Genomic DNA, 23066 nt, shown 5'->3' with positions numbered 1-23066 from the left:
GAATGTTTTATACTGAAGTCATAAAAATGCACGAAATGTATCATGACAGTATCTTGGAAGCCTGAAAGCATACACATTCCAAAATGTTGTATGATACTGAATGTATCTATACAGTTTATTTATCTGTTGTCCTATAATCCAATGTAAGAGTCTTAAGACAAAGTTCAGGTAAATTACATTTTTTATGTATGGAAATCATTTCACAAACATTGATGTAACAACAAACCTCCTTCTTGGTCAATACATTTTAAAAGTGACTTAATAAAGGTTTTCAAAATGGACAAGACAATTTCTTTAGATCACAAATATGCACCTTGATGTTCTAAGTAACAAAATTGAAATAAAAAATTTAAAAACATTAAAATTATATTTTAACTTTAAATATATAGAGAAGATCTTAATATTGTATAGACAACTGTTGCTAGATTTTTAAAGGAGGGATATAAAGCAGAATATTTTAACAGCTTAGCCCATTTATAGAGCCTATTTAATTACATCATCTTGTTATTACTACTTTTTCCTAAGTGCTGTAGAACATTCTCTGAAGGAGGAAACACACTTTCCAAGGAAGTTCTAGAATCAAAAGAAAGGAGAAATCAACAATGATTATTGAGTATCTTTTGTTAAATACATTCCTAGGCACTTGATTGTTTCTAATGGTACCAGAATATCTTTTAACAAATTTCATTTTTCTTACATCATGGATAGTGAGAATTGCAATTAATTTTTGTATATTGTCTTTGTATCTAGCAATCATTTTAACTCTAATATTTCTTTCGCATGCCTCTCATTTTATTTTATTTTAATAAAGAAAAATAAGATATTTTATTTTAAACTTCTGTTTTAGTTTCAGGGGCATATGTGCAGGTTCATTATATCGATATAGATAAATTACATGTTGCGGGGTTTAGTGTATAGATTATTTCATCATCCAGGTAATAAGCGTGGTACCAGATAGGTAGATTTTTGATCCTCACCCTCCTCCTACCGTCTACCCTTAAGTAGGCTGCAGTATCTGCTGTTCCCTTCTTTGTCCATGTGTACTCAAAGTTTAGCTCCCATTTATAAGTGAGAACATGTGGTATTTGGTTTTCTGTTCCTGCATTAGTTTGCTTAGGATAACGGCCTCTAGCTCTATCCATATTGCTGCAAAGCACATCATCTCATTCTTTTTTATGGCTGCATAGTACTCCATGGTGTATACATACACTTATCTTTATCCAGTCTACCACAGATGGGCATTTAGGTTGATTTCATGTCTCTGCTATTGTCAATAGTGCTGTGGTAAATATACACATGCATGTGTCTTTATGGTACAATGAGTTACATTCCTTTGGACATATACTCAACAATGGGATTGCTGGCCCGAATGGTAGTTCTGTCTTAAGTTCTTTGAGAAATCACCAAACTACTTTCCATAATGACTGAACTAATTTACATTCCCACCAACAGTGCATAGGCATTCCCTTTTCTCTACAACCTTGTTAGCATCTGTTATTTTTTGACTTTATTAGTAATAGCTATTCTGAGTGGTATAAGATGGTATCTTGTGGTTTTGACTTGCATTTCTCCAATGATTAGTGATACTGAGCATTTTTTCATATGCTTGTTGGCCATGTGAATGTATTCTTTTGAGACAAATGTCTGTTCATGTCCTTCACCCATTTTTTAATGGGGTTATTTTTTTCTTGTTATTAAGTTCCTTACAGATTCTGGATATTAGACCTTTGTCAGATACATAGTTTGCAAATATTTTCTCATATTCTGTGGGTTATCTGTTTACTCTGTTGATAGCTTCTTTTGCTGTGCACAAGCTCTTTAGTTTAATTAGGTCCCATTTGTCAATTTTTGTTTTTGTTGTAATTGCTTTTGGCATCTTCATCATGAAATCTTGGTCAGAATGTAATTGTCCTACTGTCCAGAATGGTAATTCTTAGGTTTTCTTCAAGGGTTTTTATAAGTTTTAGGCTGTACACTTAAGTCTTTAATCCATGTTGAGTTGATTTTTGTATATGGTATAAGGAAGGGGTCTAGTTTCAGTCTTCTGCATATGGCTAACCAGTTATCCCAGCACCATTTATTGAATAGGGAGTCCTTTCTCCATTGCTTGTTTTTGTTGACTTCGTTGAAGATCAGATTGTTACAATTGTGCATCATTTTCTGAGTTTTCTATTCTGTTCCATTGGTCTATGAGCCGTTTTGTTTTTGTTTTTGTTTTTGAGACAGAGTCTTGCTCTATCACCCAGGCTAGAGTGCCGCGGTGTAATCTCAGCTCACTGAAACTTCTGCCTCCCAGGCTCAAGGGATCCTTCACTTCGGCCACCTCAGTAGCTGGGACTATAGGTAGGTGCTATCATGCTCGGCTAATTTTCATATTTTTTGTGGAGATGGGGCTTCACCATGTTGCCCGGGCTGGTTTTGAATTCCTGGCCTCAAGCGATTTGCCTGCCTCCCAAAGTGTTGGGATTACCGGCGTGAGCCACCCCCTCCCCAGCCTATTCTGGGTATTAACCCCTTATCAGATATATGATTTATAAATATTTTCTCATTCTATGGGCTGCCTTTTCACCCTTTTGATAGTGTCCTTTGATGTTCAAGTTTTTGATTTTGATGAAATCTAATACATGTATCTTCTTTTGTTGTCCATGCTTTTGTTGTCATATCCAAATCAGTGCTAAATCCAATACTGCAAAAGTTTTCCACCGTTTTCTTCTAAGAGTTTTATAATTTTAACTCTTATGTTTAAGCTGTTGATTCATTTTAGTTGATTTTTGGATATGGTATAAGGTAAAGGTCCAACTTCACTTTCTGCACGCTTTTGAAAATTGTTCTTTTAGGGGCCAGGCGCGGTGGCTCATGTCTGTAATCCTAACACTTTGGGAGGCCGAGGCGGGCGGATCACAAGGTCAAGAGATCGAGACCATCCTGGCCAACATGGTGAAACCCCGTCTCTACTACAAACACAAAAATTAGATGGGCGTGTTGGCACGTGACTGTAGTCTCAGCTACTTGGGAGGCTGAGGCAGAATCGCTTGAACCTGGGAGGTGAAGGTTGCAGTGAGCTGAGATCGTGCCACTGTACTCCAGCCTGGGTGACTGAGTGACTCCATCTCAAAACAAAAAACAAAAAACAAAAACAAACCCTTCTCCCAACCCGAAAAAAGAAAATTGTTCTTTTAGTAGTTGCCCCCAGATTTACAACATGGATTCTTTGTTCTGATATCAACTGGCACATATGTAGAAAGAGAGTTAATGTAGCAGGCCTGAGACTGCCATCCTTAGAAAGACCTGCTTGCAAGGTTGGTCCCTGGCTGGTATCTAGGAACTTGGGACTTTGGGGTGGGGGTTCCCACCATTTCCAGAAGTGATGAGTACCTCACTATACTAAAACTGCTATACAAACAATGTGATTTATATTGAATTGCTGCTCCCTGACAGCCTGGAGCTACAGTATGTGCTAGGCAGAGGGCAACTACATGACCAACCCCCAGTAAAATCCTTGGGCACTGAGTCTTTAATGAGCTTCCCTGGTAGACAACATTTTATAGGTGTCACAATTCATTGAAATTAAGCACATCTTGTGTGATTCCACTGGAAAAGGACTTTTGGAAACCTGTTTCCTCCAAACTTCACCTTATGTACCTTTTCTCTTTGCTGATTTTGCTTCATATTTTGTTGCTGTAATAAATCATAGCCATGAATACCTCTATATACTGAGTTATGTGAGTCCTCCTAGCATATAATGAAGCTTGGGGTGGTCTTGAGTACCCCCAACACAGAACATCTTACTCTTCCCAAACTGCAAGGTGTTTAGAATAGTAAGAATACTTAATCCCCTCAACTTATGTATTAGTATTGTCATGTATTTTAATTATATTAGAACCTATAAAACATCATTTTTTTTTCTACAGCCAATATTGATTGAGATCTACCACATATTTACTCTTCGTTTATCTTCATTTCTCCTGTATCTCTGACCTTTCATTTAAAATCACTTTTTTCCCAGAGAACATTCTGGTATTTTCTTTAGAGTAGGGCTTCTTCTAAAGTAACAAATTATCTTAGTTTTTTTATTTGCATGATAATTAGTTATTTTATATTTATTTGTGAAGGCTCTTTTCCTGGGTCTAGAGCTTTGGGCTTGGAGAATTATTTGGTGACTTCTGTTGAGAGTCAGCTGTGAATCTAACTGTTGCACTCTTAAGGTAAACTTTCTCCCTCCAGCTGCTTTATAGTTCTTATAGGCTTTAATTTTTCAAGCAGTTTTTCTCTGATGTACTCATGCCATACTGAAGGCTGGAGTGGCTGTGGCAACTTCTTAAAATAAGACAACAGTGAAGTTTGCTGCATCAACTGACTCTTTCATTCACAAAAGATTTCTCTGTAGCTTGAGATTCTGTATGATAGCATTTTACCCAGAGTAGGACTTCTTTCAAAATTGGAGTCAATTTCCTTAAACTTTTTTTTAAAACACTCTCAAACTTTGCCACTGCTTTATCACCTAAGTTTATGTACTGTTCCAAATCCTCTGTTGTTATTTCAACAATGTTCACAGCACGTTCACCAGTAGTAGACTGCATCTCAAGAAAGCATTTTCTGGGCTGGGCACAGTGGCTCACACCTGGAATTCCAGCACTTTGGGAGGCTGAGTGGGAGAACTGCTTGAGGTCAGCAGTTTGAGACCAGCCTGGGAAAAATAACAAGATCCCATCTCTACAAAAATAACAAATAATAAAAAAAGAAAGCACTTTCTTTGCTTATCCACAATAAGGAACTTCTCATCTATTCAAATTTTATCATGAGGTTGCAGCAATTCAGTCACATCTTCAGGCTCCACTCTAATTTGAATTGTCCTGCTATATCTACCACATCAGCAGTTACTTCCTCCACTGAAGTCTTGAACCCCTTAAAGTCATACATGAGTTGCATTCAACTTCTTCCAAACTCTTGTGAATATTGATATTTTTACCTCCTCTCATGAATAATAAATATTCTTAATGGCATCTAGAATGGTGACACTTTTCCATAAAGTTTTCAATTTACTTTGCCCAGATCCATTAGAGAATCAGCTATGACAGCTATAACCTTATGAAATGTATTTCTTAAATATTTAAGACTTGAGTCAAAATTACTCCTTGATCCATGGGCTGCAGAATGGATGTTGTGTTAGCAGGCATAAAAAAACCCCATTAATTTCCTTCTACATCTCCATCAGAGTTCTTGGTGACTAAGTGCATTGTCAATGAGCTATAAAAGAAATATTTTTTTTCTGAGCAGTAGGTCTCAATGGTGAGCTTAAAAGATTCAGTAAACCAGCCTGGGTAACATGGTAAGACCCAACCTCTAAAACAAACAAACAAACAAAATTATCCTGGCATGGTGGTATGTGCCTGTAATCCCAGCTACTGAGGGAGGCTGAGTCAGGAGGACTGCTTGAGTCCAGGGATTCAGTAAACTATGCTGCAGGCTGGGCTCAGTGGCTCATGCCTGTAATCCCTAGCACTTTGGGAGGCTAAAGTGGGAGAATTGCTTAAGGCCAGGAATATGAGACCAGCCTGGGCAACATAGGTGAGACCCTATCTCTACAAAAGGTTTAATTTTTTTTTTTTTTTTTTTTTGAGATGGAGTCTTGCTCTGTCACCAGGCTGGAGTGCAGTGGCGCGATCTCAGCTCACTGCAACCTCTGCCTCCCAGGTTCAAGTGATTCTCTTGCCTCAGCCTCCCGAATAGCTGGGACTATAGGCGCACGCCACCACGCCCAGCTAATTTTTGTATTTTTAGTAGAGACGGGGTTTCACCATGTTGGCCAGGATGGTCTCGATCTCTTGACCTTGTGATCTGCCTGCCTCGGCCTCCCAAAGTGCTGGGATTACAGGCGTGAGCCATTGTGCCCGGCTGAAAGGTTGAAATTTAAAAAGAAAGTAGCAGGGTATGGTGGCGTGCACCTACTGTAGTTCCAGCACTTAGGAGACTGAGGCAGGAGGATCTTTTGAGTCCAGGAGTTTAGGGTTGCAGTGAGCTATGATTGTGTCACTGCACTCCAGCCTAGGTGATAGCAAGACCCTATCTCTAAAAAAAGAACAAAACTCAAAAAACCTCCATGCTATAAACAGATGTGTTGTCATCCAGGCTTTGTTGTTCCATTCACAGAGTGGAGGCAGAGTAGATTTAGTGTAATTCCTAAGAGCCCTTGAATTTTCAGAACGGTAAATGAGTATCAGCTTGAACTTAAAGTCAACAGCTGCATTAGCCCCTAACAAGAGAGTGTGCCTGTCCTTTGAAGCTAGGAATTGACTTTTCCTCTCAAGCTGTGAAAGTCCCAGATGGCATCTTCTTTCAGTAGATGGCTGTTTCTTCTACACTGAAAATCTGCTGTTTAGTGTGGCTACCGTCATCAATTATCTAACCTAGATCTTCTGGGCATCTTGCTACAGCTTCTACATCAGCATTTGCTGCTTCACATTGCACTTTTGTTAGAAAGACGACTTCTTAGAATGATACATTGGACTTTGGGGACTGAGGGAAAGGGTGGGAGTGGGGTGAAGGATAGAAGACTATATGTTGGGTATAGTGTACACTGCTCAGGGCTTGGGCGATGGGTGCACCAAAATCTCAGAAAAAAAAAAAAAAAAAAGATGGCTTATTTCTTTAAACCTCATGAACTAACCAACCCTCTGTTAGCTTCACACTTTTCTTCCTCAGTCCTCCCCTCTCTCATCACCTTCAAATAATGGAAAAGAGGTCCTTGCTCTGAATTAGGCTTTGGCTTAAGGCAATGTTGTGGCTGCTATGATCTTCTACATAGACTACTAAAATTTTCACCATATCAGCAATAAGGTTGTTTCACTTTGTTATCATTCTCGTGTCCACTGGAGTAGCACTTGTAATCCCCATCAATAGCTTTTCCTCATTGGCTTCACAACAATGAACCACGTGGCTAACTGGTACAAAAGGCCCAGTTTTCAGCCTGTCTTGGCTTTTGACATGCCTTCCTCACTAAGCTTAATCATTTCTAGCTTTCGATTCAAAGTGAGCTCTTTCTTTTATTTAAGAGTCATTTAATGTGACTCTTTCTTTCCCTGGAATACTTACAGGCCATTGTAGGGTTATCAGTTGGCCTAATTTCAATATTGTGTCTCAAGGAATAGGGAAGACCAAAGACAGGGAAAGAGATGGGGAAACAGCCAGTGAGTGGAGTGGTCAGAACACACACATTTATAAAATTTGCTGTTTTATATGGGTGCAGTTCAAAGTGCCCCAAAATAATTACAATAGTAACAAAGATCACTGATCACAATCACCATACAGGCGTCACAAAAAAGTTTGAAATGTTGTATGAATTACCAAAATGTGACACAGATACAAAGTGGGTAAACATTGTTGGAAAAATGGTGCTGATAGACTTGCTTGATGCAGGGTTGCCACAAACCTTCGGTATGTAAAAATTGCAGTATCTGCGACTACTGAGGGTAGATAATACAAGACAATGCAGCTTCCATCTTGCTCTCTCTCTCTCTTGCTTAGGGGAAGCCAGCTGCCATGATGCAAAGACATTTGAAGAGCCTTATGGAAGGGCCTATGTGGTGAGGAACTGAGGCCTCTTGCCAACAGGCATGTGAATGAGCCCCCTGAGTAGCAGATCCTCTGGTCTCAGGGAAGCCTCTGAATGACTACAGTCCAGGCCAACATCTTGACTGCAACATGAAAAACCCTGAGCTAAAACCACCTGGCTAAGTCACTCCTGAATCCTGATCTGCAAACTGTGAGTTTATGAGTGTTGTTTAAGTCAGTCAATTTCAGGGTAATTAGTTTTGCATTAGTAGTTAACTAATTACAGTATGCTTGTTTTAAAACTTCATATTATTTTGTGATTATATTATTATTTTAAATTTAATGTTTTTTATGTAAAAAGAAAATGAAATCAATAGCTTATAAATTTTAAGTAATATTCAAATATGAAAGAATATGATTACTTTACCTCTTTATTGTTTTTTGAATTCCCAACTGGAAGCAGAGTTTTTCAGAAGAGATGAAGTCATCTCCACGATAGTATTAATAGATAAGCCATTCAGAACACCTTTATGTCTTATTCTCACTTCCTGAAGTGTATTTATAATATAGTCTCTATGCAAAAGGAAAACATACATGAGTATTTGTCTTTTCCAAAGGAACACATTCTGAATATATCTAAGTTATTAACTTGAACTATATTTTTACACAAAAGTTTTAAAGCAGTTAAAATATAATTTTGGTTATTACCTGCTGACTTCTGGATGCAGTTCAGCCAGTCTCTTTATGATCTTGGTAAAGCTACGAAGGTTCAATGTATTTGGAGGTATGAATTGAACAGGTGTATCAGGTAATAATTTAGCAGATTCAATCTGCTTACAATTCTTCTTGACACACTAAATAAGCATTTAAAAAGTTTTCTTAAAATCAGTAAGGACCATTACATAAAGATAATACAGCTTATTCAGCAATAATGTATTTGAAAATTAAAATAATAAAATAAAAATTCCTTAAAAATTTACTTTAACTTGGGATTGTTTGTACCAATTGCATTTACTTGAGCTGTGTTTCAGGGCCATGTAGTACAAAACGTACCCACCATTTTTTCTTACTGATAAACTATAGGAGGCTATGTCTAAATAAGCCTTTCTCAACCAGATTCCTCATCTGAACCGTAGAACACAGAAAATGATGTAACTACTTTCTCAATTCTCCCAAAGATAGGACATAACTAGTTTCATTTTGGATGCACAGGAGAGAGATTCATTCATTAAATAAATGTTTTAGGCTTAGGGCATTAAGGCTTAATTCTCTTAACCAACCTAAGAAAGGCTACACAGTAATTAGAGATATTTTACATCGTATTTACTATATGCTGTATGTAATGAATACAAATTATATGCCCAGAAGTGCATTATATGCTGTGGGGGAAAAACTATAGTGATATAAAACAGAGCCCTCTCCATTTGTGAAGAGACAAAATTAAAATGACCAATTAGTTACTGTTAACAATGCAAGTAGGCTATAAATTGTAGAAAACCACTGTAAATCCCATAAAAGTTCAACAAAGGAAGGACTAAGACTTTAAAGCCTCGATGAAAAGTCAGGGCAAGACACATAATATACTGGACCTTTCACATCGGAACATTGTATCTTTCACTTGCTTATTGCCTTATCTCCCTCACTAGATTTTAGCTCCTTAAGAGTACAGATTTTTGTCTGTTTTGTTCATTGTTGCTTTCCCAGTGCCTAAAATAGTGTACACAGTTGGTATGTAATAACTATCTGTTTAATAAATAAAAAGTTTGCGATACAATAGTTTAAGTGACAGTTGAAGTTAAGTGCTCTCCAAGAAAGAAGCCAAATTATTGGTAAGTAATAACAACAACAGCTAATATTTTCTGGGTACATCTTCCATTAGGCACTGTTCTAAAAATTTTTCTCTATTAAGCTTATTTAAGCTCATCAACATTTGTGAGGTAATGGCTCTCAACTCCATTTTAAGATAAGGAAGCTCAGAAATGGAAAGGTTAGGTTAGTTTTCCAGAGTCACATGGTGAGTAAGTGGCAGAGCCAGATAATGAATCTAAGAGTTTTTATTAATCACCACGATTCTGCTTCTCACTGTAGACAATCAATATTTTCTAAATGAATAGAATAAATAAATGTTGAGAATCAGAAAAAGAACAAGGGAACAAGAAATTGCCAGAAAGGAAAGAGAACTTGGAGAATAGTTTAACAAAGATGGTTACAGGAGCTTCCCTATCCACATACTCCTACCAACAGCCTGTGCGGCCCTCTTTATAACGTCCCTCTCCCAACCCCATGGCCCACTGCCACAGCTGACAGGACCAAGAGTGTTGCTGCCTGAGCTAATGAACATCAAAATCACAGCCTGGATCAATTCAATTTCCTGTCTAAAGCATGTGGAATTAGCAGGGTGTGGTGGCTCACACCTGTAATCCCAGCACTTTGGGAGGCCAAGGTGGAAGGATCACTTGAGGACAGGAGTTTGAGACCAGCCTGGGCAACATAGCACGACCTGGTCTCTACAGAAAAATACAAAAATTAGCTGGGGGCATGATGACACACCTGCAGTCCCAGCTACTTGGGAGGCTGAGGTGGGAGGATTGCTTGAGCCCAGGACTTCAAGGCTACAGTGAGCTGTGGTTGTGCCACTGCACTCCAGCCTGGGTGACAGAGTGAGATCCTGTCTCAAAAAAGGCCGGGCGCGGTGGCTCACGCCTGTAATCCCAGCACTTTGGGAGGCCGAGGTGGGTGGATCACAAGGTCAGGAGATCGAGACCATCCTGGCTAACACAGTGAAACCCCGTCTCTACTAAATGTTAGGTAACAGGGGTACCTTAATGGCACCGGTTCCGGGTTCTTCTCCCCTCCTTGACGGGGCACTGTCTGAACCCGCCAAAGGAGGGCCAATCAGGAAGAAGCATCTCCCGCCTTCCCTTGGGCCCGACCCACATAGGCCCAAGGGATATAAAACCCAGCACACCAGCAGCTCTCTCTCTCTTCTCTTCTCTCTCTCCCCCACGCGACCTGACCTCTACCTCTCCAATAAAGATCTCTTGGCTGCCACCAGTGTCGTCTCTGACTAGCCTGTCGCCCTTCACTAAAAATACAAAAAATTAGCTGGGCGAGGTGGCGGGTGCCTGTAGTCCCAGCTACTCGGGAGGCTGAGGCAGGAGAATGGCGTGAACCCCGGGGGGCGGAGCCTGCAGTGAGCCGAGATCGCGCCACTGCACTCCAGCCTGGGCGACAGCGAGACTCCGTCTCAAAAAAAAAAAAAAAAAAAAAAAAAAAAAAGACTGAAATTAGAATATGAAGCAAATAAATTACTCAAATCACAGGGACTTGAATTGAAAATACAGAGTTAGAATCAAGCAAAACAAAGCCAAATGGGGGAAGAAAGCAGTCATGAGCAGAGAAAAGCAGTGTGCAGAGAGAGGGGAATAAGGGGAATGAACACAGGGAGAGCAGAGGCAGGAGACCACATGTACTACACGAGAGAGGAATGGGAGAGCCACAGTTCCCAAACCTCCAGCTCAGGGCCCCATGCAGCTTCACTGCACTTTGTTTCCTTCTTTCCTGCTGTAGATTGAGGCTATGTACCAAACAAATCAATCCCACACATGAAAGGTCACTGAAATGAAAGGAAAAGTTTCAAGAAAGGGATGAACAGTGTCAAACAGGTAAAGTAGTAAAGAGGAAGGCAGACGAGGGAAAGACAAATAAAAGGTCACTAGTGCCTTATGAAAAGGGCCGTTTAGGTAAAATTTTAGAGACTGAAGTCAGATTATCAGGACAAAAGAGAAGCAAAGAAACAGACATTGAATATAACCTACTTGATTGAGAAGTTTGGCAATAAAAACATAGGACAGGCTGGGTGTGGTGGCTCAGGCCAGTAATCCCAGCATTTTGGGAGGCCGAGGCGAGCAGATGACTTGAGGTCAGGAATTCAAGATGAGCCTGGCCAACATGGTGAAAACCCACGTGTACTAAAAACACAAAAAAATTAGCCAGGCAAGGTAGTAGGTTCCTATAATCCCAGCTACTCAGGAGGCTGAGGCAGGAGAATTGCTTGAACCCAGGAGGCAGAAGTTGCAGTGAACTGAGATTGCGCCACTGCACTCCAGCCTGGGTGACAGAGTGAGACTCCGTCTCAAGAAAACAAAACAAAACAAACAAAAACAAAAACAGAAACAAACCCAAAAACAAAACAAAACAAAAAAAAGGACAAATAAGGATGGTAAAGTTAAAGGAATGCAAAGTCAAGTGAAAATCCTGTCAGGATTAGGAAGGGCTATGCCTGACTTCGAGTAGAGGCGAAGGTCTGTGAGTGGAAGTGGAGTTGCTAATAGTATAGAAAAGGAATGGGATAACTCCAGGAATGAGGAAAGGACTGGATAAAGGACACAGTTAGAAGAGATCCCTTTATTTTATTAAGGGAAAAAATTAGATACATTTATTCAACAAGTATTTATTCTTGTGCTGATCTATGGATTCAAAATAATCCCAGCAAAAATCCAAGTAGGATTTTTTTTTTTTTTTTTTTTTTTGCAGATAGGTGAATTATAAAAGTATACAGCAAGGCAAAGAGACAAAATAGTTACAATAACTCTGAAAAAGAATAAAGTTAGAGGACTCATCCCACCTGATTTCAAAACTTACTATGAAGCTACAGTAATGAAGACAGTGTACTATGGGTGGAAAGAGGCAGTTCAACGAAACAGTTCCAGTCTAGAAATAGACTCACACAAACATGGTCAATTGATTTTTGACCAAGGTGCAAAGGTGGTTCAACAGAAATAGGATCATCTTTTTAACAAATGATGCTGGAACTATTCCATATGCAAAACAGAAATAAATGTAAGTAAACAATAATTACCTCAACAAATACCTGAAACAATATATAAAAATTAACTCAAAATCTCTGTGACCTTGGATTATGCTAAGATTTCTTAGCTTCAACACTAAAAGCATACATTATAAATGAAAAAATTAATAAATTATACTTCATAAATACTAAAAAAAATCCCTGTTCTGAGAAAGACACTATTAAGGGAATGAAAAGACAAGGCACGAAGTGAGAAAAATTATTTGCAAATCACCTATCTGGTAAAGGACTTAAAATCAGAATATTAAAAAATCAAAACTCAATAATAAAATAAACTGAAAAAAAAGGACACAACATAAGCAGGAATAAAATGCCAGTATACACAACAACATGGATCAATCTCAAATGCATTCAATGAAAGAAGCCAGGCTAACAGGGCTATATAGTATAATTTCATTTATATAACATTCTGAAAAAGGTCAAGTTTTAAGAATAGGAAACAGATCAGAGCACAAGATAATTTTTTGGAGTGATGGAACTGTTTTGAATCTTGATTGTGGTGATGACTTGCCTATATGCATTTGTCTAAAGCTATAGGCACCAAAAAGTATTGAATTTTACTGTGCGTAATTAAAAAAAAAAAAATCTGTGGAATGCCTATGGGACTCCAGGCAATTTGTTGAGCAGTGGAGAGAAAAGACTGAACAAAGCAAACGTTACCACTTTTCACAGGGTGTTTACCTCAATAAGAGAGACATGAGAATATATGAAAATACAATGACTACATTTTATGGTTTTAACAATTATGAGATAAGGTTAGCTAAGAAAGAAAAATAAAGATGAAATTATAATTAGTTACTTATAGAGTAGTAATAAAAAGACTGCGAAGGATTGGCAAAGAGCCTAGTTAAAATGAGTTTTTCGTTAGCTTGGTCTACAAAGATCTAGATTTCCCCCCAGGAACAACTGGAGTTGTACAAAAGCAGGTTAAGGTGGATTCAAGGTTAAAAACAATTCAGATTAATGCTGTCATTCCCATTTCAATACTGCATAACAAATGAAGTTATTTATTTTACAAAGCTACTTACAGCAATATGACGTACAAAGACCATTTAAGGGATCTATCAAAAACACTAACCTGGTTGGAAGGGAAAACCTCACTGTCTTGCTCAGAACCCAGCTGCCGTGGCCTAGTTCTGGGCAATCTAGAAATGGAGAAGGCTGAGTGGGTTTGTTTGTTGGTGCTTTTCTCTAAATTATTTGAACTAATTCTATTCCCATTTTTGGAGGAAAGTGGTGATGTATATTCTCCAAGAATTTTAACATGCCGCACATTTACTGACTTTCCATTTATTTCTATCCCATTCATTTCTTTCACAGCTATCTTTGCATCGCTGTTTTTTGTAAAAGCAAGAGATGCATATCTAAAACATAAGAGCAGAAAACCAAAAGGTTGTTAATGACTTCAAATTACATCAAACTTAATTTTGCAACTACTGATGCAAATACATTTTTCACAAGAGTAACTGCTTTTAAAAATAAAAAGGCTGCTGTACTTACCTTGGGATTAAGAAGAATATTTATTTAGGATAACTAAATAAAAACCAAGTTAAAGATGGGAAATAGAAGAAAAGTATTTCTTACACATTATCTCCTATTAATTTCATATTAAAATCTAATGTAAAATATTTGTGAAGCTAATGTATGATAGAGTTGTAGAGATTAGTGGTCTGGGGACAACTGGTTATCCATAACTTAAAAACCTAAAACTAATCCCTATGTATAAATGTAAACTTCAGATAACTTAAAGGCTTAAATGTGATAGGCAAAATTTTAAATATTTAGCAGAACATGCAAAAGTGTATCTTTATGTCCTTGTAGTGGGGAAATACACAGACGAAAACAAAGAGTTGGAAAATCTAATCAGAATTTTAATTATATGTACAAGAAAGTTGGGCAATAGCTATTCCTATAAAATCATCAGCCCTAGACAATGTCAATGGAAGGATATATACCAAATCCTGGGAAGAGTGGCTGTTTTCAAATGATGGGACTATGGATACATTTTTATAAACTCCTTGTAGTTTTGCATTTAACTGTACTTTCTAAATTTCTACACAGAATGCAAAATACTTCAAGTAAGAAAAAAACATAGTTTTTAAAAAGTATTCAACAAGATACTAAAAGAGTTTTCACATCAAGTAATACTCCTAGGATTACAATACTACTTTAATAAAATGTATTAACATCATATCAACAGGTCAAATAATTACAGCTGAACAATTATCTTACAATTATATGACTTCATTTAAGACACAAATTTTTAATAAATTGCAACCCCAACTACAAATAGGATCCTTTCTTAATTGATAAAAATTTTATATCTGAAATAAACAGCTATCACTTTTAATGATAAAACAGTAAAAAAACTTCCACTAAGCTATTGTCATTGTTATTTAATACTTTTGAATGATCTGGCAATGTCACAAAACAGAAAGTAGCAACATACATACTCAAACTGACTACATGTAAATGAGGTAGCTGTCTACCTAAAATATATAAAAAGTGTCAACTAAAAAGTAATTGAAATCAGAAACAGTGAAATGAAATACCATTTTCTGAGCACCTACTATGTGCCAGGCTTTATTCCTAGTGTTTCACATATTTTACTTGTAACAGTTTCACAGCAATGCTGTGAAGGTAGTATTATTATCCTCACTTTATAGACAAAGAGGCTGAGGTACAGAAAGGTTAAGTAACTTGCCTAAGTTTATTAACCAAGTTGCTGACAGAGCTGAGAATTGAACCAATGTTATCTATTTCTGGAAGCCGTTCTTTTACCTAATGTGCTCTACTTCCCCTATGAAGTGGCATGTAGCAAGATAAAGTATACAAAAATCAATAACTCTCCTGTATACCATTAACAAGTTATAAAGTATAATGAAAAAAAAAAGATCTGGTTAAGAATAGTATCAACTCAAGATTGCAGCTATTTGTCCATGTGTCCCCTTTCCTGGCCTGTGAAACCCTGTGAGAATAACCCTTGACTTTATCACCACTGTGGCTGATATCTGGTATAGAACCTTTGGCAAACAGCAGACACATAATAATGCACGTTGATTAAAGTTGGGAAACACACCTGTAATTAGTAGAAGACTCATAAATTGAAATTTCAGAAACTTGGTATTTTTGGAAATGAGACCTTAAATCGGCCTAAAAGAAGAGAAATAAAAGTTTGTGAAAGGTAGAAAAAAACAACAAATATGAACAACTAATAAATTTGAAAATGAAGCTCAAAAAAATAATCCTGGTATACCTCAGATACTGAAGGGCAGAGGCCACCAACATGTATCAAATAACCTTTATCTCTTTGTGAGGGTTCAACATTCTCCATTTCTGCTTAGAGAAAAACATGTAACAGAAATGATCTTTATTGTACTGATACGTTTCAGAGAAAATGTGAACACTTAAATATTTTCTGTTTCCTTTCTACTAACCCAAAGTTTATTATAAAGTTATCAGTAACCATCAGCACTTCTAGACTGAGGACTAAGAGCCTGCAATGTAGTTTTAAAATTTCTGGGCCTTAATCACATCATCTTAAAAACTAAAGAGGCTGGGTTAGTTAAGTCTCTTGTAGCTCAAAAATGGATAAATTACATCTAAACAAAGTACTCAATTACTTTAATTGTTGTCCCTCAGTATCCTTGGGGGACTGGTTCTAGAACACCCCAAGGATGCTCAAGTCCCTTATGTAAAATGGCACAGTATTTGCATATAACCTACACACATCCTTCTGTGTACTTTAAATCATCTCTAGATTAGTTATAATACCTAATACAATGTAAATACTATGTAAATACTTGTTATACTGTATTGTTTAGCGAATAATGAGCCTCCCAAAAAGTCTGTACATGTTTAGTACAGGCTTTTAAAAAATATTTTCAATCTGCAGTTGATTGTCTTTGTCTTTGGTTCAGAGAAGTGCTATCTAGAACACTGGACACACACAGGATCTTAACTCCCTAGTGTTAATGCTGGCTAGAGCTAGTGGTCTGAGAGCTCTCATTATGCACATTCCCTTGCTGGGGAAACATCACACCAACAAAACCTTTTAATTGGACAAGGATCAATAGCAGGTATTATAATATATAGCTTGTAATAATGGTAAGGGCACACAAAAAAGGGGGGAGACAACTTGAGTTAGACAGCATGATTTTCCAAATTACAAACACTAGGATTATAGATAAATTTTTTTCTTGATAAAAAATTTCAAAATTCTTAAGAGTACGTTTTCATAGTCTCCATTGTGAAAAGAACCTGAAACCAAAAAGGATCCACTGAATGGGGATTCAAATTACTAGCAAATCCCATACCTGGCACATAGGAAGTACACAAATATTTGCTGAATGAATCCTTAAAGTAGCTTTTATTTATATGCTTTATAATTTGTATATAGTAATGGGAGATGTGGAAATTTTATTTTTTTATTAAATAACAATAAATAATATATAAGAGTAGCCTAACACTTATCCAGTGTTTCTGATGCTCCAGGCAATATGGCAAGCACTTTATACACATCATCTCATGTAATTCTCACAACCACTCCACAAGGTAGCTATTATTATTTTCATTTTGCAGATAAGGATGCTGAGGTCTCAGGAGTTTAGGTCACAAATATAGTAAGCAGCGGTGTTGGAATCCAGGCAGAGTTTGTCATCTTGAGGTAATAATACCTAACCTTCATTAACTTATTTCATTTGTTAATCTCTTTGAATCATGATGTATTCTATAGAGAAAATAGCAAAACCACCTACCTTTATATTTTTACATTGGAGTGAGGAGGGAATAATGAGCTACAGTACAGTAAAAAGGGGTAAATAAGAATAAGAAAACATACATTATACCCATCACCTCACCTTTCACTACTTCAACACAAAATAGCTAATGGATATCCAATGGGCTGCATGCTGTACCTGGCACTGGAGATAGGCAGTAAACAAAACACATAAAAATCCCTGAGCTCACTGGGCTACTGAGAGAATGGGAAGGCAGTCAATATATCAAGTAAGCAAACCATACAGTATTGTGATATGTGATATGAAGAAAACTAATGCAAGGGAAGAAAAAACAGAATAAAACTAGATGATACGGGGCTGGGTGCAGTGACTCATGCCTCTAATCCCAGCACTTCAGGAGGCCGAGGTGGGTGGATCACTTGAGGTCAGGAGTTCAAGATCAGCCTGGCCAACCTGGTGAAACCCTGTCGCTAACTAAAAATATAAAAATTAGCCAGGTGTGGTAGCGGGCACCTGTAAGCTGAGGCAGGAGAACCCGGGAGGTGAAGGGTTGCAATGAGCCAAGATAGTGCCACCCACTCCAGCCTGGGTGACAGAGCGAGACTCTGTCTCAGAAAACAAACAAACAACAACAACAAAACCCCAAAACTAGATGATATAATACTATTTACTTTAAATTGTATATGTATATTAAATATATGCATAAGAAAATGCATAAAAATGGTCATTAAAATATTCATAGTGGTTATTGCAGGTTGGAGAAACCAGTTAATTTTAATTTTCCTATATTTTTAAATTTTATTAAAAAAACCATAATAAGCATTATTTAGACAAGCCGGAAAAAACAATAAAACCAATGCTGATATGGAAAATAAAAGAAAAATCCATAGAAGATACAGAAAAAATTAGGAAAGGTAGCATAAACTTAACTAGAAATGACAGAAGGGCAATAATCACAGGTACTAGAGAAAATTATAACTATTTCAAGCAATTAAGGACTATCTAAAAATGAAAACATCCCTAAAATTATTGAAATAAGAGAAAGCAAATAGTTTTCATCAACACCAATTTGACAAATTAGTACTGGTTGCCTGGTGGTAACTGGGAAGCTGGTCCTATTCACCATGTACCCACGCCTGGAAAGAGGAAAATGATGCCCTGCAGGAGTGCTGATGTTGGCCTCGAGCAAGAGGAAGAATGCGGGTATCTACCTGTTAACTAAATCTTGGATTTAAGCTTTTAGCAGTTTTTTCCTCTTTAAAAAACTGACCTCCAACTGAACAATTTCCTCATTTTTTTTTATTTATAAAGAAAAGCCAAAACAGGAATAAAATATTAAAACAACTCAGTTGCCCAACACAACCCAGAAGCAGGTAAGCACTATTTTACAAATAATCTAGGTTAGGATTTCTCAGTAAATTCTTGAGAACCAACCTACTGTAAGATCCAAATTCCATTTGTCTTGTTCTATTTGATTTTCTTGTGTTCCTGAGATGTCAACTCCTGTCAGGTTCTCTTTAGCATCAGACCAGTCTTCACTTATCTCTTGGTAATGTCTGCAGTCTAAGACATTAAACACAATGAGCTATGAATGACATATAATGTCCAACACACTGAAAAGTTATCTTAAAACCATGGATGAATCAGTATGATGATGACTACTAGAGTTTTATGTATAAATCTAAAGATAAATATTAGCAAAATAAGAGAACCAAGCAAAAAGATTCTCGAGAAGAGACTTTCAGCAGTCCTTGAATAAAAAGTTGCTTTCAGTCTGAGTGATCTGTTCCTTAGTTTTCCTTTAATTAAAACACTATTCCCAGCTTATTGAAGCCCTTAATTTTTGGCATTTTGAACTGTACTTTAGTGAAAAACGACATATTATCTTTATATATGCAATAACATGAAACATCTTTGAAAGAATTAGGCAGTGTTGCAGCCCTTTATTTCATTACAATTAAATTAATAATCTTTTGGAATGATCATAATCTCTTTTCATGTGCTAAAAATGCACACAATTTACAGAGATACAAATTAGATACAAGAGAGAATTTTCATACTAAAAACATGAACCAGAAGAATAAGAGTCCATATTATTATTTAGCATTGTCAGCTATATTAGGCAACCTTAAAGATGTTAAGTAGCAATAATAAGAACATACTTGACATTTATAATCAGAATGATGCCTTTCCGTCAATTAAGAAAATTTATTTTTATTTAACGAATAAACACTACCAATACTTTAAACCTTATTTTGTTTTCCAGAAACTGTACAAGATAACACATTTTTATACTAACCTTTATCATCAAGTTTCAGTTGACTAAAGTCTGCATTTATATCACCATTTTTAAAGTCATCTTTCTTGGGTGATATGTTTTGTGTAGCATGACTATTGTCAGATGATAAAGGCATCTGAGGATTAAGATAATAAAAACAATAAATAAGGGCAAATAATTATTATGCTCTTACTATGTGACAGGTACTCTTCACTGGCATTATTCAGCCTTTACAGTAATGAGGGCTCTGAAAGGAAAATATTATCAACCTGACCTGACATGTGAGAAAACAGAATCTAAGTAACTTGTTGCTTCATGTTACACAGTTAACAGAATTACAATTTGAATCCAGTCTGTGTATAATGACTGTGCTAACACTACTATTTGGCAAAGTGTGGCATACACACATGAGAAGTAATCGAGATAATTTTTGGAGGTATGTCTATATATCATATATATACACAAATATTTATCACATTAACCTTTAACAGTTATATATTTAATTTAGTGTATGCTTATGTGTATCTTTTATTTATGAGAAGCAATATTTCTTTCCTATATGTAATAGTTATTGTTTACATTTAAATTTATGTAAAAAGGAGAATCATTTAAAGACAAAGTAACATTATAGGTAATACAGGGCTACAGTAAATTGTGAAGATGGTACATGAGTAGCTGAAATTTAGAAACACTATACTGAGTTTCATGCATTACCAGTTAATTTAATGAGACAGGAATTAAAATGTAATCTCAACTTAAAATAAATCTCAACTTAAAATCAATATTGTTTTGTAGCCAAAACCAAGATTATAAAAAAACTACATTATATCTTTATCTTGTTCTTTAAAAAATAATTTATTGTTCTCCCTAAATAAACAGGTTATACCATTCCTACCATTAAATACATAAAAATCTAGTTTTTGACCTGTTAATTCTTTGTGGATAACTGAGATTTTTTTAAAAAAAGAATTTAACAATGGAATAGACAATGTTAAAGTAATTTACTTTTACTCAATCAAGTATTTCACTTTTAACTTTGGAATTCATCTTGGGGGATTAATATTACTCAAATAAAGAAACCTCAGGATTAAAACCAAGGTCAGAAAAGTAGACTAAACCCCAGCCTTCCTATTCAATTGCCTCCTTGCTCAATAATAGACTATAACCAATGTTTCCATAACACTTTGTAATTTTCAGAGTGTTCTTACATAGATTAAATCTTCCTTCTTGGTTGTCATCTGACAAACATTTTCTTGGGGGAACAATAAAGAGTAAGAAAACCTATGCCAGGCATTTAAAAATGATTTTCATCATTTCAGTAAAGAAGAAATTATAACTTTTCCCTGTCTAAAATGACTGAATTATTACGTTACCTCATGAGATGAAGGTACAAAATGTTAGTTTTAATTGCACTGGCTTCACATGATGATGGCACTAAATTATTGTTTGCCCAGGACAGTCCAGGTTTATACGGACTGTTGTAGAGAATTACCATTACACTCTTTCAACCTCAAAAGTCTCCTGGTGTGTAAATTATACGGTCACCCTACTCAACATATATGGTTGACATCTGTTTGATCAGGATTTGACATAAATATATCATTATAATCAGTTATATCCGTCAAATGGTAGTACACAAAGTAAGCCAGTTGAGTGAGAAGAAGGATGTCAGGGTTTCTGAAAATTATGGTTTACTTTACGTAAACCATACAATTAAAGATTTGCATTGATGAACTTTCAAGGACGCTTACTTGAGAGAGTGTCTTTTTTAGGTTCGAAGAAACATCAACATCATGAGCCCTCTGATCATCTTGTTCAGCATCTGCTTCTGAAAAGCTAAAAAGAACATTTCAGAAGAAATACGATCTAATGTTTGACAACAGAGTAAGGTGACTATAGTTAATTACAATGTATATTTCAAAGTAGCTAAAAGAGAGGACTTGAAAAGTTCCTAACACACAGAAATGACAAATACACAAGGTGATGGATATCCTGAATATCAACTTGATTAGTACACATCCTATGCATGCAACAAAATATTACATGTACCCCATACATTTGTACAATATTAAATGTCAAGAAAAAAGATAAACACTTCATTAAAACGTTTATCAATGTTCTAAATAGGGAACAAAACAAAGTTTAAAGTTAACTGAATTAAGCAATTTTTAGGATCTAATGAATTATAAATCAGATGAAACCATAACTCACACATGTGTTTCTTTTTTCATTAGCTGGAAAGAGAGAAAAGGAAAAAAATATTTGTTTAAAATGTTTTGTCTAAATGAAGTAAAATTTTTTATTTCCAAAACATATATACATACCCTGGAAGCAAAAGTAGAGAAGGCAGATAATAATTTTGATTCTAGTGACAGTGGGGGCAGCTCTTCCAGTGGTATGCCTTTGTGTATTTTTTCTTTCAAAGTCACATATCTAACTTTTAAGTTCCCCAAAAGAGACAGTAGTGCTGATCCCAATTCCTTCTTAGCAGAATTACTTGATAAATTCCTGTTCAAAAGTTGAGTGCACAAAACAAATTATTTAGGCCCAAATCATCCATTTAACACTAATATTATATTATACACTTGGTTCTTGAACTCCTGGGCTCAAGCAATCCTCCTGTCTCAGCCTCACAAGTTGCCAGGACTACATGTGTGCCACAATGCCCAGCTAATTTGTAAAAAAAATGTAGAGACAGGGGTCTCATTATGTTGCCCACATTGGTCTTCAACTCTTGGTCTTAAGTGATTTTCCTGCCTCAGCTTCCCAAAGTGCTGGGATTACAGACACAAGCCACCTTGCCCAACCTCACTTGGTTCTAATTTTACTAGAACTCTAAATATTTTCTTTTAAATGCTGAGTAAAAGAAAAAAATGAACCACAGTAAATGTGTTTTTCTAAAGACAGTACTAACAACTCTTGACACATAAGCCAGAGAAAGTGTGGTAGCATGTCATGCAAAAACTCTCTAACTTCATCCTTACTTGAACTTTATAAAGAAACAACAAATCTATGTTTTCACTGGATTCATCATGCCAACCATGCACTGTGGCCCCTCCATGAAACTCAAGGGTTCTATTACCCTTAGGCTAACTAACAAACCCAGTAACAATCTACTCCTCGTTTTACTCTTCAAAAATGAAAATTAGTTTCTCTAGAATAAACTTAAAGCTAGTGACAAATTTCTAAGAAAAAACAGATTTGAAATTAATAAACACATATTTAATCCTTCCCTATTTTCCATTACAAGTTTGTAAATATCACAACAACGGCGACGACACATCTGATAGTGAACATTTAAAAGGTGCAGCTCTGCTTTCATGGCTCTCTGCATTATCTTCTCACAGCACATTGATGGCAAATCCTTCTCTGTATCTTTAAAAAGTTGAACTTCCCTTTAAAAATAAAAGATAGGATCAGGTAAGATTCCGAACATTTTTCTATAGTAATAACATGCCTCCAGAAACAGATTTTAAATTTTTTGTATTTCCCTGTCAAGTTTAAATCAATTTATACTAAAGATGAAGAGGCTGTAGGAATATATAACAACTTCAGAAAACAAGAAGTTAAAGCTAAATATATTCATTCTAGAGGTCCAGGAAGTAAACAATTCTCAAATTCATACTTT

At 36.2% G+C, this 23066-nt stretch overlaps 1 protein-coding gene across 1 annotated transcript; it reads right to left on the bottom strand.

Annotated features, from left to right (window-relative positions):
• Nucleotides 1–163: 163 nt before the first annotated feature.
• On the bottom strand, nucleotides 164–22060 carry RBM44 (RNA binding motif protein 44). The gene is made up of 11 exons (XM_055291081.2): nucleotides 21763–22060; nucleotides 21650–21672; nucleotides 21190–21274; nucleotides 19460–19574; nucleotides 18595–18723; nucleotides 15678–15760; nucleotides 15501–15574; nucleotides 13500–13785; nucleotides 8260–8405; nucleotides 7979–8124; nucleotides 164–573 (listed from the first exon to the last, which is right to left on the bottom strand). Exons 2-10 carry the CDS (start codon nucleotides 21667–21669, stop codon nucleotides 7983–7985), a joined length of 1080 nt encoding a protein of 359 aa, XP_055147056.1. The 5' UTR covers nucleotides 21670–21672; nucleotides 21763–22060; the 3' UTR covers nucleotides 164–573; nucleotides 7979–7982.
• Between the last annotated feature and the right edge of the window lie 1006 nt (nucleotides 22061–23066).

This window comes from Symphalangus syndactylus, chromosome 8 (genome assembly GCF_028878055.3).
Source record: "Symphalangus syndactylus isolate Jambi chromosome 8, NHGRI_mSymSyn1-v2.1_pri, whole genome shotgun sequence".
Taxonomy (NCBI): Eukaryota; Metazoa; Chordata; class Mammalia; order Primates; family Hylobatidae; genus Symphalangus; species Symphalangus syndactylus.
Note: the sequence above shows the minus strand (reverse complement) of the source record. Positions and strands in the feature narration are given on the sequence as shown.